General features: G+C 39.1%; 1 protein-coding gene across 21 annotated transcripts in view; it reads left to right on the forward strand.

The window, feature by feature from the left end:
* Window positions 1-17066, forward strand: part of madd (MAP-kinase activating death domain) — a 53224-nt gene that overhangs the window by 4442 nt on the left and 31716 nt on the right. For all 21 annotated transcript variants that reach the window (XM_085407348.1, XM_085407339.1, XM_085407256.1 and 18 more), the window contains exons 2-7: window positions 3909-4162; window positions 5283-5927; window positions 13409-13712; window positions 14710-14841; window positions 14980-15093; window positions 15245-15325. In XM_085407348.1, the coding sequence (XP_085263474.1) occupies window positions 4104-4162; window positions 5283-5927; window positions 13409-13712; window positions 14710-14841; window positions 14980-15093; window positions 15245-15325 (1335 nt within the window). In that variant the 5' untranslated portion in view covers window positions 3909-4103. The remainder of the gene's footprint in view (window positions 1-3908; window positions 4163-5282; window positions 5928-13408; window positions 13713-14709; window positions 14842-14979; window positions 15094-15244; window positions 15326-17066) is intronic.

Below are 17066 nucleotides of genomic sequence, written 5' to 3' on the forward strand. Positions count from 1 at the left end.
TACAGTTAAAGCTACTGAGTCTATAACATAGGGCTGCTCGATTATGGCAAAAATGATAATCACGATTATTTTCACTGAAATTGAGATCACGATTATTTGACGATATTTATTTAACCCTTTAAGACCTACTATAGAACCAAGTCCACCAGAGCTTATATTATTTTTTTACATGCTGTAGTGCCATTTGTGGGAGCATTTCAAGTTGCTATACATCAATACAACTGTTATAGCCCATATTTTAATAATATGTATGCATTAAGTCCATAGTAATTACATAAATTGCAAAAAAGTGCAATAAACTACAAAAAAAAATTGAAAATCGCTTTTGTTTTGTTTACATATATTTCTACTTGGAGAAATTTAAGAGGTTTATCCCTCAAAACTTTAAATACAATAAAGTTGCAAAAAAATAGTTTCCCACCACAGGAAATTTATTTTGAGTGTCTTCATAGTTTTATTTTGGAGATACAGCAATTTTTATATATTGCAGGAAAAACAAAAAACAATCCTATGATGCAAATTTGCAAAGAAAACAGCATGTGCATCATTTCACTGTGGGAAGTGTTACGAACAGCTGATAGGAACGGCAAAGCGTGTTTCTGGAATATTATGTTTTTGTTCCTGCAAGCGCTTTTTATGCAATTTTTGCAAAGCTATATGTGGAACGAAACCATGACCGAGGACAAGCTGATGGCATCAGATGTAAGTACAACTCCTCCGGTTTCATATGCAAAACAAATTATTGCGCTAGTTTACACGGTTCAGGTTCTACAGGGATTTAAAAATAGTTACGCAAAACGGAGCATGCTGCTCTGACCGGCTTTAAAGGGTTAACAATGACTTTAAAAAATAATATAAAATAGTGTGCAACACCACTGAAGTTTTTTTTTTTTTTTTTTTTTTAAACTCTCTTTTCAACCAACGGCAGTCACTCTCCTCTCCAAATAACTTCTGCTTAGCTTTCCGAGCTTCCCTCGGGTCCTCTTAATCAGCGGTCTCCAACCTTTTTTGCACCACGGACCGGTTTATGCCCGACAATATTTTCACGGACCGGCCTTTAAGGTGTCGCGGATAAATTAGGGAGGGGCTAATAATCGGCTCAGTCATTTTTAATGATCGTTGAAAGCCCAGATCGTAATCGTGATTAAAATTCGATTAATTGAGCAGCCCTACTATAACATGTAACTAGTCCAAACGACATGGGAAAAGAACAAAGCAACACGGGTTCTGTCAGACATAGGATATACTGCTTCTCATATGTCTGTGTGATGGAGTAGATGCGGTCATGTTGTTTAATTCAAAAGCAACTCCTGGAACTGCAGTGAAATTGGCATATTTTCATAGATGTGCACAAGTTTTGCTGTTTGTTAGACTTCAGTAATTCATCCTTCAGTCCTTATGAATCAGGTCTTTTTTTTTTTTTTTTTTTTTATTAATGTGAAGTTTGAATCTTTTTTGCAGTAATTGCACTGATAGAGGTGTGGTCATTGTAAGATTATCTTAAGCTTTTAGAAAAGAATCCTGGTCTTAGCTTTTCAGTGGGAATGCATCAATGATGCAGTATGAACCACTGACTAAATTAAAGCTCCTTCAGCTGGATAACAGCCTTTAAGTGACAGTGAGAAACTGCTCTGGGTCCTGAGTGTTTGTGTTTCAGGGTGGGGTTTCAGTAGCATGGCCTCCTGTAGTATTTGTTAGTTTTAGAGTAAACGCTGTTTGGCATCGCATGATAGCTCAAGTAGATCACGTTACTGTGGTTTTGTTTTGTGCAATTAGCTGATGTGAACATTAGCAGTTATGGTGTTTTCCTCTGAGGTGTTTTAAGCTTCAGATTTTGCTGCTTATTCCAGAAAAACAAAAAGCAGAGCAGTAATTCTGTAATGTTTGATGGTTTTGGGAGGAAAGAGAGATACTTCAGACTGTAGTTTTACTGCAGCCACATTATAGTCTTTGAATTGAATGTCAGCATGTTGGTTTTGCTCTGATTATATTCACACTGAAAAGTTACAAGTCGAAAAGTTGAGCATGGGACTGAAATTGTCAATTTGTGTCTTGTGGTTTTAAGGGGATCTCATTGCTGTTCTTTTCTTTCTTGTGGGCTTCCAGTTCATTGGTTACACCTGCAAGTGCTTCCCATGAGGGTTGTCCTGATTGTGTCATAACTACTAACATGTTTGGCAGTGCTGTTATTTGTTTAACTAGTACATGCCCATGCTACAGTATAGTTTGACCAGTTTGTGGTGTTGGTTGTAAAATTCAAATGATTGTAAAATGATGGTTATAACAAGTTAGACAAATATGTGTTCATTGCTTGGTGGTTGCAAGGCAACATGATGGCGTTATACTGTATGATGCATAAGCGAAGTGAATATAAATTAATGTTACTGTTGTGAAACACAAATGATTCAGTGCTTTTGCAAGGCATTTTAAAAAAGGTTATCTGAGCTTGTCGTTAGGTGATTGCAAGGCGATGTGATGACATCATCATGATAACTATTGATAAGAGCTGTCAGGGGCCTGAGATGTAGCTGTGTGCCAAGGCTGGTTGCTGAACTCCTGATCCTAATGTAGGAGGATTTGTGAGACAAAGAAATAAATACACAGATTTTGTAAGTTATAGAACATGAGTGAGTTCCTCTAAAAAGCAGATCATATAGCTGCATAAATTATTGCTGAAAATAGCATGAAATGCCATGGCTGTGGGGATGTTAAATTGTTTTTCAGAAAAGTCTTAAGAGTTGAGCTTAACATAATCCTGGCCCAGACTTGTTTTTTTTTGTATTTAGTGGCCAGTGCTTTGTCATTACTTTACAAGAGGAGATCCAGAGCTTGTGCACCTGTTTGTAAAGCTGCTCATGTTAAATTTATTCTCACAAAAGCAACTCAACTAATATTTTGAGATGGTGTTGTTATTGTGTCAGGGAATGCCCGCTAAACTGTAGTCATGCACTGTATGTTGCCTTAATATGAATGTTAAGTTGTCTGTTGTCACGATAAGGGAACTAGACTGGAGCTACAAGTGGCTTCCTGGTGTTTAATAGCCATCTGTAGAGGTGCTGGTTTAGTTTGCTGGACAAAGTCCAAGCTGTGAAGTGTGCTCATTCCACCAAGGCCCCTAAGCTGCTTACTTACCTCTCCTTACCCTCCAACAAAAACAACCAGGCAACGCATTATTGTCAACTCTAAAGTGCAGCAAGTAATATTTTGTAATATGTTTAGAGTGATTCTTTAGTTATGTCTATGTAAATTTAACCCAAAATTATAAGTTTTAATCTCCAACAATTCTGTTTATAGGTTTTTGTGGTTCTTCTTCCTATGTCGTCTTAATGTCCAACATATACCCTATAAACACATCCACACACCTTTTTTTGTATTTTGTTTCTTTGTTTATAGTAGTATGATGTCTTGTGAAATTTGGTAATATCAGAAAGCATTTCTGATAAGTTTAATTTTATAACAAATTATAATTTGTTATTTGTTCGAATACCACAAGGACAGAACAATACAGTTCTTTGTCTGCTCTTTAGCTGAAAAGGCTCCAAATGCTTTATTCCATCTTAAAACCACCTCCATGTGAAACTTCTGCTGTTGTGTGGGGTTAAAAGCCTTGTGAAGAGTTGGTGTTGTGGACAAAGGTAGTATATATATTGTACATAGAGGAAAAGTGGAGAATGCTGCAGAGCTGAGTGGATTTATACTTTATTATAGTTTGACATTTACTGAAAAGTCATAACTATACATCATAAAACCCAATCTGACCCCATTTTGTTACTCTGAAAAATTACGCTGCTGTTTGGTGATATCCAGTGTGTGCACCAGGTGCTTTCATTGTGCAGACACAAGCTTATTATATTGTGGTCATAAAAACATACAATAATATATATTTTCTTCTTCTTTGTGTGTTACAGATTGGACCCAGTCTTCTTCTTCTTTTATGGGTTTTTTTTTTTTTTTTTTTTTTTTGGAATCATCATAATGATAGTAAAGGAGCTGCATTTCAAGTATACACCTGAGCTTTCTCACTTGTGATGGAGAGGTACCCTTAATTCAAGAGGCGACGTATATCCTGGATGCTGTGACATACAGGACATGGTCAGTCCAACATGGAGAAAAAGAAAATGTGCCCCCGCCTTCTCGACTACTTGGTAGTGGTTGGAGCAAGGTAAGCCCTTAGGCAGACATGGCACCCACTACCCTTTAACCTTAATACTTTTTTCTTTAGTGTCTTGACATATAATAGGCATACAAAGTAGACCTCTTGGTTTTTATATCATCTTCTATTTTTACTCTGTTGAAAATTCTCAGCACTTTTGAATGCATCCTTGCAAGTGTTTGAAGGTTTTTGGAAAACTGCAACCTTGAAATCTGATGATTTCACAGCTTATGTTTTTGCTTTGGTGTTTATACAACAGCTCAACCCTTATGAAAAATGAAGAAAAGTAGTATATTGTTTCAAACATAGTGACTGAGCCCAAAAAAAATATTGACATAATACAGTGAAATCAGAGGGGACTCTCAGTCACTGTGTCTGTTTATTTGAGCGGTTGGTGATTTAAGTGTTTAAGAACAATTTCAGATTTGTTATTGGATGGAATGGTTGTTGCCTCATACTTCCTCTGCACAGATTTCCAAACAGTTCAAACACTTCAGTTTGAAATGCTAAATTGGTTACACATTTGCTTCTGTAACCACAGAAATACTATCGAGGCTTTGTTCAATGTTTTTGTTTGAACTCTGTGGTTTCCATTTCTTCCTTTATGAAATTTGTCTTTCCTTTTATGTCTTTCATATTAAAGGGAACCTGTTACACCTCAGATACTCTGCTAGATTAGCTTTGGTTATTTCACAATTTAAAAATAATCTTAATGTATCTTGTAGTGGGCGTTGGTGCAGCCCCTCAGTTCCTCCACTGTCTGAAACAAGCTGTTTTAGCATATTTCCCTCTTCCCCTTAAGCCAGCTTTATTCAAATTGGCTGTCGTTTAAAAAAAGAAAAAAGAAAAGAAACAGGGTCTGAACAGAAAGCAGGTAACAGTGAGAGCACAGAAGTCTGTCTTTTACATTCTTTTCTCATATTTGCTGTCGCTCACATTTGACACATAAATACACTAATGTCTTGATTTGATATTTTGATGTTTCATGTAAGGGATTTGAAGCTCCCCTCTTAACATGTGATAGGAACTCAGTTGCAGTTGCATCAGGAATTAGTTGTAATGTGCTCAAAGAACACATTAAGCAATAATTCTGGGCACTGCTGACAAATGTTTGCCATTTAACCTCCAGGCAACCTACTAGTGACAGTGTGGCCCAGACCCCTCAGCTTCTCCGACGCTACCCACTAGAGGACCACCAAGACTTTCCACTCCCACCAGACGTGGTTTTCTTCTGCCAACCGGAGGGCTGCCTGAGTATACGCCAGCGCAGGGTCAGCCTTCGCGATGACTCCTCTTTTGTTTTCACCCTGACTGACAAGGACTCAGGAATTACTCGCTACGGAATCTGTGTCAACTTCTACCGCTCCTTTCAGCGAGGACATCATCGTACTCGAGGAGAGAAGAGCAGTCACGCTGAGACAGCAGAACGGGCAACAGAGACCACAAGCGAAGGGTCTGATAGTGGTGGAGGTGGAGTTCCACACCGTGTGGTTTCTCCACCCAAGAATGCAGAGTCAGTACCTCCGCCTGCTTCTGGAGAAGAGGGTGGACAGCAAGGTGCTGAGCAAAATGCCGGCAAGTCCCCACAGCACAAACGGAGTGCTGCTAAGGTGGCGGCCAGGAACCGCAACAGCACACTGACCTCTCTGTGCATACTCAGCCATTACCCCTTCTTCTCCACCTTTAGGGAATGCCTATATATTCTCAAGAGGTTAGTGGACTGCTGCAGTCAAAGGCTAACACAACGGGCGGGGCTTCCTCGTGCCACCCAGAGGTGAGGTTTCAGATTTCATGCACTAATGCTTCTTCACTCACAAACAGGTTTTATAGTCTTAATCTTTCTTTAAAAGCTTTGTTAGCCAAATAAATAACACACAGATTATTTTGAAGTAGGTCTTTGCCAAGAACCCATCCTGTCAAAATAAGTTGTGTAGTATAGAAACACCAGAATCCACTTGTTGATTGCTGTGTAATTGCTAAGCACATGAAACCATTAAACACCCACTAAACACTTATTTTTGTATGAGCATTCTCGTTGTGCCAGCCTTAGGGGCAAATACCAAGTTAGATGACAAGATCTCATAAGCAGAGACCAGAGTGGATTCATTTTAAAGGATTTTAGCATCCATATTAATCAGTACATTGTTTATTCCCTTCAAAGTTTTCTTTTGTTGACTGTAACATACTTCAGTCTCCAGAGACAGCAGTTGGCAGATGATACATCTGTTCATACCCACCTGTAGTTTATGTAAAAAGAGCAATTAGCGCTCCTTTAAAGCACAGTTTCAGTTGAATTCAACTCACTTGAATTTCTTGTGCAAGCTTTTAAATAATGTCTGTGCATTTGATGCACATTAATAACCATTCACACAGCTTATTATTTCACATTCAATTCTAAAGGCTAGAAAAGTTGGAGAAAACTTGTTTTGTCAGTGTTCCTGCTGATGTTTTCTGCAGTGCCCACTCCTTTGTTTCTACTCCCGTCTGCTTCTTCCGTTGTCCACCTGTTAGCTGTATGTTTGTGTTTCACAATTATACAGGAGCCTTTGTCTGTGGTGCCGCACAGTTTTGCAGGCCATCTGTGGCGTGTGTCTTGTTCTCACAGTATGCTTTATGCTTTCAAGCTCCACCTCAATGACAAATAATGCCAAACAAAATGTCCACAGTGCATTTAAATCAACTTTGTTTTGAGTGGTTTGTTTTACATTAAATATTATTTCAGGAAGAATAACAATTGTTACATAATTCTAATGAATCATTTTGTGTGTACACCCAAGCTTGACAGATAGTGGGTTTTTGGGAAAATGAAGGGTCGCTGTTTTCACAAACTACTAAGCAATTTATTGTTAGGACACCACTTCATCACCATCTGCTCAAGTGTGACATGCACTCTTCCTCATGTCCTGCAGACAATGCTGAGAGGAAGGTAAACAATTGAGTTTGAGTGCACTATACTGAACAAATAATATGACACTGCCCACTTGGCTAAATTACTATAATAAACTGTATAAAAAAGTTTTCAGAGCAGCAAATATTTCACAAAGTCTATCTGTTGTATAAAAGGAGAAAATAGGGCTGTACAGACTTCATGGTCTTTTGCTTCCCACAGTTAAATGAACATAATCAGGCAATATTAAACACCAAGTGAAAGCAAATGAAGTGACCCCTTAATCAGCTCTTGACCCCCTGGCTGCATGTGCCAACCACAGCTCTTCCCTACACTGTGTAGCTTGAAGTTTCCTGGACTAGTCAGGACAAGTAACACTGCATATTAAGACAGATATGCAATAAAAATCAAGAACAAGAAGGTGAAGACCTTTTTCCCTTTAGGCAGATCATCAGCTGTTGTTTGGAAATACATGTCAACCAAAAATACATATGCAAAGAGTGCTCTATAGTTGGGTCTGCACTACACCTTGATCAGTATATTGGCCGGCCAGTATTATTGGCCATTGTTAAGCCAATAAATGAAAATTTCAAAATGTAGCTTATGTTTTTTTCCTGCATTATCAAGTTATGTTAGTAAGGACTCTATACATAAGAAATGCTAGGGAAATCTGTTCATTTCCTGTGCCTGAAGGACAAGAGGTATTGACTCATGTATTGGAATTTTACACCAAATATTGTTATTGGTACCTGTTCTGTCCTAAATCCTGTTCTAGTCTAGATAGCAAAGAAACAACTAACTCATTCAGCTGCCTGAAAACACACCTCTAAATGCAGTATAATTAATGAATGGACGGCAAGAAAAACAATGCAGTGGTTGTTAACATGAACTGTCCATGATCAACTCAGCAATCACATTCCATGTGGCCAAAAAAACACAAGTGAGTAACAAAAACTCCAGCAGAAGGGTGAACATAGTGGAAACACAATTATTCTTCCAAAGTAGTGATATCAGGGGAATGTAGAGGGATCTCATATTTTAATTATTAATAATACAGCACAGAGTAAAAGGGAAAACAGTACTTTATTCATTTAATTTGTGTTAAGTTTTGGTACAGGTTTTTTATTTATATTTGTTGATTTTTCTTCAGAGGCGCTGAATTTAGGCAGATATGGAAGACCAGTTTCATTTTGATGCAGACTTTAGTAGAATAGCATGAATGTTGCACATAGATGTGGAAGGAGTGTAATGTAATTGTCATCTCAATAATGATCAAAATAATTATGGGAATCATTTTGGCCACAATCATCCACGCCAAGGTGAAAATATAACCCAGAGAGTGAAAAGAAAAAAAGGTCTCAATTGGATACCCCCAATATATCCAATAATATGATAAAAGGGGATTTATCGTTCTGTTCTGCCTATTAGACTTAACACAAATTGCTGATCATGTTTCGATTTTCTTAATTAAGCTTGAAGGCTAATTAATTCATTTTTAATTTAAGCTGCAGAGTACTCACAGCTGTACCCTGTATTTGATGCGGTGGCGTGATGTGGCAGTATTTTTCGGTGCTCTTTGGGTTTTTCTGTTGCCATGGGTGAGTTAATAGATTGCAAATTTTGATTGACAAAGTGCTAATTAGGCTGTCACTTCACAAGAGCTTATTCATCGAATGATTGTTATTTATAGCTGTTAAACTAGCGCAGCTTTTCCCGTCTTCTTTAAAAGGCACTGTTGGAACGTCTAGCACCCAGTTAAGCTCATACCTTGGCCTTTTTTTCTTTGATAAAATGTCGCTCTGACTCCACTTATCAGTAATATAGAACTATGGCTTCTCTGACAAGCTTAAAAAGCCGAAGGCTGAACAGACCTGAGAATCTCTCTTTTCCCCCTTTGACATGGTTGATTGAAATGTGGTGTTGCAGTGACAAAGAAGTAGAGTCATCACATAATGACTGCGAGCATTTTCTGCTATGGCGGCTCTGACAGATTGAGGTCTCTGCCTGCCCGTGGGTAACAGCTGCAGTTGGTGGGAGAGATCCAAACGGCTAATGATTTACCTCCCTCACTCTTTACCACACACACACATATATAAGTATGCACTTTAGAAAGGGTAGTAGCACTGCGTGCATAGAGTAGTGGGTTTTCACATTACTATAGCGCCAACTACTTAAGAGCCTCTTGTGCATTTGTCTCATTTGCTCATCACATTAGGGATTTCACTGGTTATTTGTTCAGGTTTCTTTGTGGCTGTCTGCAGTAATAAAATGACCTGATGATTTCATCAACTGTTTTTTTTTTTTTTTTTTTTTTTTGGATCAAGGTCTTTTTATTGAACAAAGAATTGCTTCCAACAACAATTACGGCAATATTAACAAACAGTCGTGCCCCACCCACCCATCCAGAACAGTGTAACTAAAACCCAGCCAGAGAGGGAAGAAGAGATAAAAGAAAAGAAAATTACAGATACAAAGTAAATAATAAAATAAATGAACAACAGCAAGGGGAAAAACAAAACAACAACAACAAAAATAAAAAACCCATCAACTCTGTTTTTAACTTTAAAATTGCCCTGGACATCTATCAATATATGTATTAGCTAGGGGTGCAACGATACACAAAATTCACGGTTCGGTTCGGTACTTTGGTGTCACGGTTCGAAATTTTTTCGATACAAAAAAAAAATGTTCATGCCTTTTTAATTTGTCATTTATTAAAATTATAAATATATATATTTTAACTCAAAAGTACAGTTTTTAAATTTAATGTTGCTGAAACAAAAGTAATTAAAAAAATAAATATATCTCAGGGCTCTCAAAATTTCAAAATCCCTGGTAGCCCTTCGGGCAGGGACTCTTCAGTTTTTGGTAGCCCAAAATAAATGTAAGTAGCCCGAATAAAAAAGAGAGCAATTTTTTGATTGATGTTTTGTTTCCTGTTTTGTTTCCTTTACAATATTATACATTAAAGTATAATATTGTAAAGGAAACAAAACATTAATCAAAAAATTGTTGAAAAACAAATTACAACATTGTATAAAAATTACAATCATCAACTCAAATACTTGGTTCTAATTGAACAGAAATTTCTATGAACTTGTAAGAACTGTGTATAAAAAGCACTGTTTTTGTCCGCTAGAGTGGGATTTTCACGGCACATTCCGCACCACATCTCTGTGCGTTCATCATTTGTTTGAAGCCAGCTCACCTGACATTTCTTTGGAGGTAGAGCAACACCAAAGTAATTGCTTAAAGGAGCTTCTTCGACATCTTTAAGAGTTTTAAACAAATGTCTGTCCTCCTCCAGAAAATCTTATGTTTGCAAACACGCGTTGCAACTTCATATCTTGTGCGCGGTTTTTTTTTTTTTTTTTTTTTTTTTTTTTTTTTTGACAGCGAATGCGCACCTGCGGACCACTTATGTGCAGCCCCGGTAATATAGCTCGTCATATTGCAGCCACAGAAATTCTTTTGTCCATGAAACCATAAAGCTGCACTTTCTTTTTGTCTTATAGTCTGATTTGTCCTAACTTCTCCGTTTTGTGGTAAGCTTTTCTTTGGCTGTCACATCTTCACCCTGACCTGTCTTATTTGGCTCAGCAGAACTAAAATATATATCCTGCTGCTTTTATACACACACACACACACACACACACACACACACACACACACACACACACACACACACACACCGGTCAGCGATTCTCTGCGCGATCAACCTCTCATATGTTTAAGCTTGCTGCGGGAGATTTCACTTGTCATATTTGCATAGTAAGCTAACGATTGATAAGTCGATGTCAGGGGAATTGGTGCACAAATTATCATCACTCACCAATCAGTGCTGTCGCTCTCTATACACAGTTCGCGCGATTGCAAAGTGAAAGCAAAAAACAAGCGCAAATTCAAACGCGATTTCAATATGTCACATATTGACAGTGGCTCACCGATGCCAATGACATAATTACCCAGCGACATTTCCGAAAGAATGCAAAAGCATTGACATATATTTTTCCTTCCTACAATAGCCCGATGGGCAGGGCAGAGATAGATTTTGGTAGCCCGACTGGAAAAATCGCTAGCTCCGGGACGTCGGGCTAGCGATTTTGCAAGCCCTGTGTTACAGGCATGGCCCTTTAAGGATGAAGCCTGATGGGAAATGTATTCGGGATGTGTGTAGCGGGACTGCCTGGTGTGTGTGTGTGTGTGTGTGTGTGTGTGTGTGTGTGTGTGTGTGTGTGAAGAGAGAGAGCGGAGAAGGGGAAAAAGTAACGGTTAGCTACAGAAGAGACGAAAATAAAAGAAAAGGAATATAATAACTCCCTCGACAGCCAGAGTTGTGTCGGCGATGCTCGCTGTGAGTAAACTGTTTCAGCCCACTGTACGCGGTGTTCGTGCCTTAGAGAAGAAATAAAGTTCGGTGAAGCAGTTTCCTACGCCTCCTTCGATCTTTTTGCTAGCGGAGTTGACCTGTATAGTAAGCTGTTGCCGGCTACGAGTCAGTTACGGAACCTTCAAATAACTGCCAGAGGTTTCCTTACTACGGTTCGGGGCCGCGGATCTGGCGCGGTAACACCTGTATCTGATTGAGGAATCACTCATCTTTGGAAAAGAGTTTATTACAGAGAAATGGCTCTTTCCAAAATAAAAGCTATACTATACGCTTCTTCTGGGCTATATTCTCAACAGCATATTGTAGCGGGTCAGGGCTGTTCGGGGTTCTGTTTGTACAGTTATGTTTTTTTTGCCATAGTGACGGGTGACGCCCTCTCGCTGCGACGGTGTGTCCTTCCGGGGTCAGAGGGCGCCCTGTGTGTTGTTGTTGTTGCTGTGCGGTTGCCGCGCTGAGCAGTTAGCTAGCGGCAGTGTTCTTCTGCAGATGTCAATAAACGGCTGTGCTCCCTGGCTAGCTCACGGGAAGCAAGACCAAACGACACCTCCGTCTCCTCGTTGTCTGAGGTCGCCACATTGGTGTCAGAAGTGGGATGATGGTGGCACCCCATGTTCTGACCCGAGTGACTTTTCCCCCGCCGGACTTGACCGGCCGGTGCGCCAAAAGAAGGCACCTAGACATTTGCAGGACTTTGTGTGGGGCAATGTGGTCGTCGGGGACGACTGACCCCTTAAGTAGGGGGCTATGTAGCGGGTCAGGGCTGTTCGGAGTTCTGTTTGTACAGTTATGTTTTGTTTATGTTGCCATAGTGACGGGTGACGCCCTCTCGCTGCGACGGTGTGTCCTTCCGGGGTCAGAGGGCGCTCTGTGTGTTGTTGTTGTTGTTGCTGTGCGGTTGCCGCGCTGAGCAGTTAGCTAGCTGCAGTGTTCTTCTGCAGATGTCAATAAACGGCTGTGCTCCCTGGCTAGCTCACGGGAAGCAAGACCAAACGACACCTCCGTCTCCTCCTTGTCTGAGCTCGCCACAATATTAAACATATCAGGTCCCCATAAGGAGAATCATGTGCTAACGGCTGTCTAAATGACTCGGGTAAAGTTTGTAGCATGCATGCTTGTTGTTTTTGTCTGCTTCCACTTGTCTTTGCACTAGGATGATGTCGGCGTAAATGTGCAGTCATATTCGTTGTGTTCCCACTAGTGCTGTCAGCGTTAATCTCGTTGAAATGACGTTAACGCCACAACACGGCAAATCTCCGTTAACGAGCTAACTGCGCTAACACACTGGTTCCTACCCATGTAATTGAGCATTGCGTGGCACATCCAACATACTGTTTTACTTTAGTCCATGACCCGCTTACCTTCAGGGTCATACGTCACATGAAAACCAAAATAGTTCCAAATGCCAGATCTGAATGAGGGTGGGGGAGGTTCAATTTGCCATGTTGCAAGGAGAGCTTAACTTCTATCTTGCTAGCTTGCCCTGCGCTCTTCCTTCTGATGATGCTGTCTGTGTTGAACGCTCAGTGGATCAGTGCAGCCTAGTCGGAGTAGTCGAACGCAGATACACTGAGCTCTCAACACAGACAGCATCGTCAGAAGGAAAGTTGATAAAATAAATTACAAATTTTGTATTGTTCGATACATATGCGTACCGAACCGAAAGCACTGCATCGAACGGTTCAATATCGATACGAGTAACGTTGCACCCCTAGTATTAGCGTTATCTGCTTGTCACAGAAATTTGTTAAGCTTTTCAGTAAGTATACACACTGTCACGTAATATGTCGTTTTGAACAAAACTATATTATTATTTTTCCTTACTGCCCAAACAGATTGTTTTTCCTCCCCTGAAAAGTGAAATACCATCAGTTCATGCATTTTAATGTTTGTCTCAGTCTTTTTCTTGAATGTTGTGTCACAACGCACACTTCATTGAAAAATCTAAAAACCTTTAAATGTACATTAATGTCCTTCCCAGGGACACCATGTGGCGTGTGTTTACCGGTGCGTTGTCGGTGGAAGAGAAAGGCAGCCAGCTGCTGGCCGACCTGCGGGAGATCGAATCCTGGGTGTACCGGTTGCTGCGTTCACCAGTGCCAGTGGCGGGTCAGAGACGTGTGGATGTGGAAGTGCTGCCCCATGAGCTCAAAAGGCCACTCACCTTTGCCCTACCTGATAGCTCTCGCTTCTCCATGGTCGATTTCCCGCTGCACCTGCCCCTAGAGCTGTTGGGTGTGGATGCCTGTCTTCAGGTCCTCAGCTGTGTCCTGCTGGAGCACAAAGTAAGGACAGGCACAGGTGTTCTTCCTCTTGGTCCAGTCTCTTTATATTCTTTTGTGTTTTGTGCATATATACTAAAGGACAAGAAGAAGGATGTGGATTTTTTTTTCCCGTATTTTTCTTTTCTTTTTTCTTTCCTTTTTTTTTTTTTTTTTTTTTTCTTTTTAAGCTGCGGTCAAATTACCCTTGGGATTTTATTAAAGATCATGCCGATTTTAGAAGTGAAAGGTACAAGCAAGGCTATATTTAGTCTGATTGTTCAGTGGTTTCCTCTGGAGTGCAGCTGCATGTCTACGAGTTTTGTCTTTTTTGTTTTTTCTTTCCCAATGACATTTCAGGACATTGTTAGAAATGTCCTGAAATGTCCACATTTTCTGCTGTTAGCTCACTGAAGCCGTGTGGACAGAGCACAGTGGGTAAAAAGAGTGTTAATAGTTTATGATAGAGAGGAAAGACTCTGTCATCTTGTATTTTTAACACTAGAGTCATTAGTGTAGATGTAATAGGATTCTTTGTTTAATTGATTTTGATGTAGTGTTACTCTGTGCATACGTTGACACTGATACATGGGCTCATTTGCAACCAAATCAAACCTACGCTTCTCAGATTGAGTCATACTGTTTAAAGACCATTATGTTGGACTTTTTTCTCTACTTTTCTGTCACTCTGTGTCTAGCAGATATGGGGTTCTTAAGGTATTCTATTTTGATATGTATTCTGCCACTCAGAGATTTCTTGCCGCTCTTGCTGAGATTTTATTGCTGTTAAATATCCATATGTATATAACGAAAATGATTTTTTTATGGCTTTAAATTATGAACAAAGAATGGAACATGGCTTCAAAATCAGAGTCAAATCATACATCAAAAACCGTCAAGTGGTGGAAACGTATCAGGGTGGTGAGAACCAACTAAATACAAAATTTGTTGCATTGTAACGCTCACTTTATTAATCTTCTGCATGTTGTATGTTTTTGTTTTGTTTTTGTGTTTTCCCCAGGTCATTCTTCAGTCCCGAGATTATAATGCTTTGTCTATGAGCGTCATGGCCTTTGTGGCCATGATTTACCCACTGGAGTACATGTTCCCAGTCATTCCCTTACTGCCAACATGTATGGCCTCTGCTGAACAGGTGAAACTTAGTGTTTGTAACAGATACACGTTAAATAAATAAGTCATTTCTCTGTGTATGTGTACATTAAAAAAAAAAAAGGTGTCTTTTCATTTAATAACAGCTTTGCTTAAATGAACATTTTTCTTCCTTTGGCAGCTCCTTCTTGCTCCTACTCCCTACATTATAGGTGTACCAGCCAGCTTCTTCCTCTACAAATCAGACTTCAAAATGCCAGACGATATTTGGCTTGTTGACCTTGACAGCAGCAAGGTCTGTATAACAAGAGCTCCTTCTCATCTTGGATTTTCTATTTTATTATATTGTGGTTCATTTACCTAATGTTTATTGACTTGCACAAAAAATTTGTTTTTAAAAAGCTCAAATACATTGCAAAAATTAAGACTGCTATGTTTGCCTTCAGGTTATAGCACCTACCAATGCAGAGCTTCTACCACCTCTTCCAGAGCCTGAAGCAGGCGAGCTTAAGAAACATCTAAAACAGGTAATGTATGCGATTTGTTTTGATTCCTCTTAAATTGTTATGACTATAAATTTGTCTGATTCTGCTCAACTGTGGCAGCCATATATTTGCCCCAAATACAGTGAGACTAGCATACACATGAGCATTTCACAGAGAAATTTCTGGAACCCGGGTACTTCTCTGGACCGTTAAAGTTTAATCCCATGATTGCTAGTTAATCCCATTGAATGTAAAACTTGTCTTTCAGCAATGTGAAGAGTAGGGGCTTCCTTCTTCATCAAAGTTGTATGTACTGTAGATGAGTGTGGGGGCATTTGAAACTGGTTTTGTAGTGCACTAACATAAACAAATTTTTCTTTTTCCCTCTGTTTTCTGTGCATGCTCTAGCTTTTGGAGGTAAAATCAGATGCTAGGTCGCTGCTACCCAAAATAAATACTTAGTATTACTGGTAGCAACTAACTTGGCCTCTAACCTGATTATCTAACATCAGAATCTGGTTCTGATTCATGGAAATACAGCACATGTCACAAAATCCGCTCACGTCTTTAATGTAATTAAATATATTTATTTAAAATAATTAAAAATATTTAAGCTACCAATATGTGTTTACTTAGTGTGCTCATTAGCCAGGAAATGTTTGCTATGGCTAATTCTTAGATGGCATTAGCTGCTGATATTCAGAATACCATGCATCCTTATTTTCTAATTTATGTTATTACATTTTGACTTTACTTTTTTATCTCTCCTAGTTGAACAGCTACACTATTAATATTCCAAAAGATATTTATTTACAAAAGATACTGACTACCTATTATTCACTTTGTAATCATATGTTTAATATGAGGTATGAACAGCAATAGTTGTTTTGTAGGAAATATCAGATCATAATCAGTAAAGTCATTGAAAATGTAACCAAAACTAATCATAATAATGATAATAATCATAATATTTTTGCAAAAATAACCTTTTTTAAAATTTAAATTAATAAATTTGAGTCTGTAGGCAATCTGCAGTCTGTAATCTGATGTTGATATTTCATTTTAAATATGGTGTTCATCAGAACTGTTGTGCCACCCTTGCATTCATGAAGCAAACACAGACCACAGCTTTTTCAAAGATCCAGTTAAAGTCTTTGCACATTCATTTAGTTCATTCTACCTTGAATCAGAGCCAGTCTGTTAGCTGTGTGTGGTTAGCATCCCTTTCCCTGTGTGCGGGCGTGTGACCGAGCTGCTTGTGTGTACTTGTAGGAGTGTGCAAGGCTCAGTATAGCTGTTGTATATCCGGAAACAAGTTCACAGTGTTAATATGAGCAGTGGAGAAAATGTCACTGAATATGGTTGGAGTGATTATCTGAAGACTTTGATGCCATAGCAGAGTGCTACTGATGCTACAGTCTCTGAAAATACTTGCACTTGACCGTTGAGTTACTGAGATAAACTGGTTATAACAGCCAATAATTTTTTGTGTACTTTTGCAAGGCTGGTTGTATTATTACAACTTACCTGACTTTTCTTAAGGACTAGAAGTTTATATACTGCTTACATTTTGCTACAGGTGCTTTATTGTGCAAGTATTTTATTTATTTGTGAAAAGATCTGCAGTTTTCTGTGTGTCATTACCACTCCATTGTAACCACTGGTTTGTCCCAGCTGGTCACCATGGATGTCCTTCATGTATCTTGTAGTGGCTGGATTTTGTAGGTGAACTCTATTATTTGGTCATGTTATTGTTTTTCCTCTGTTTTTGTTTTTCTGTTTG

Source organism: Rhamphochromis longiceps, linkage group LG1, assembly GCF_057381845.1.
Source record: "Rhamphochromis longiceps isolate RC_006_pf linkage group LG1, R_longiceps_female_GT1.1, whole genome shotgun sequence".
NCBI lineage: Eukaryota > Metazoa > Chordata > Actinopteri > Cichliformes > Cichlidae > Rhamphochromis > Rhamphochromis longiceps.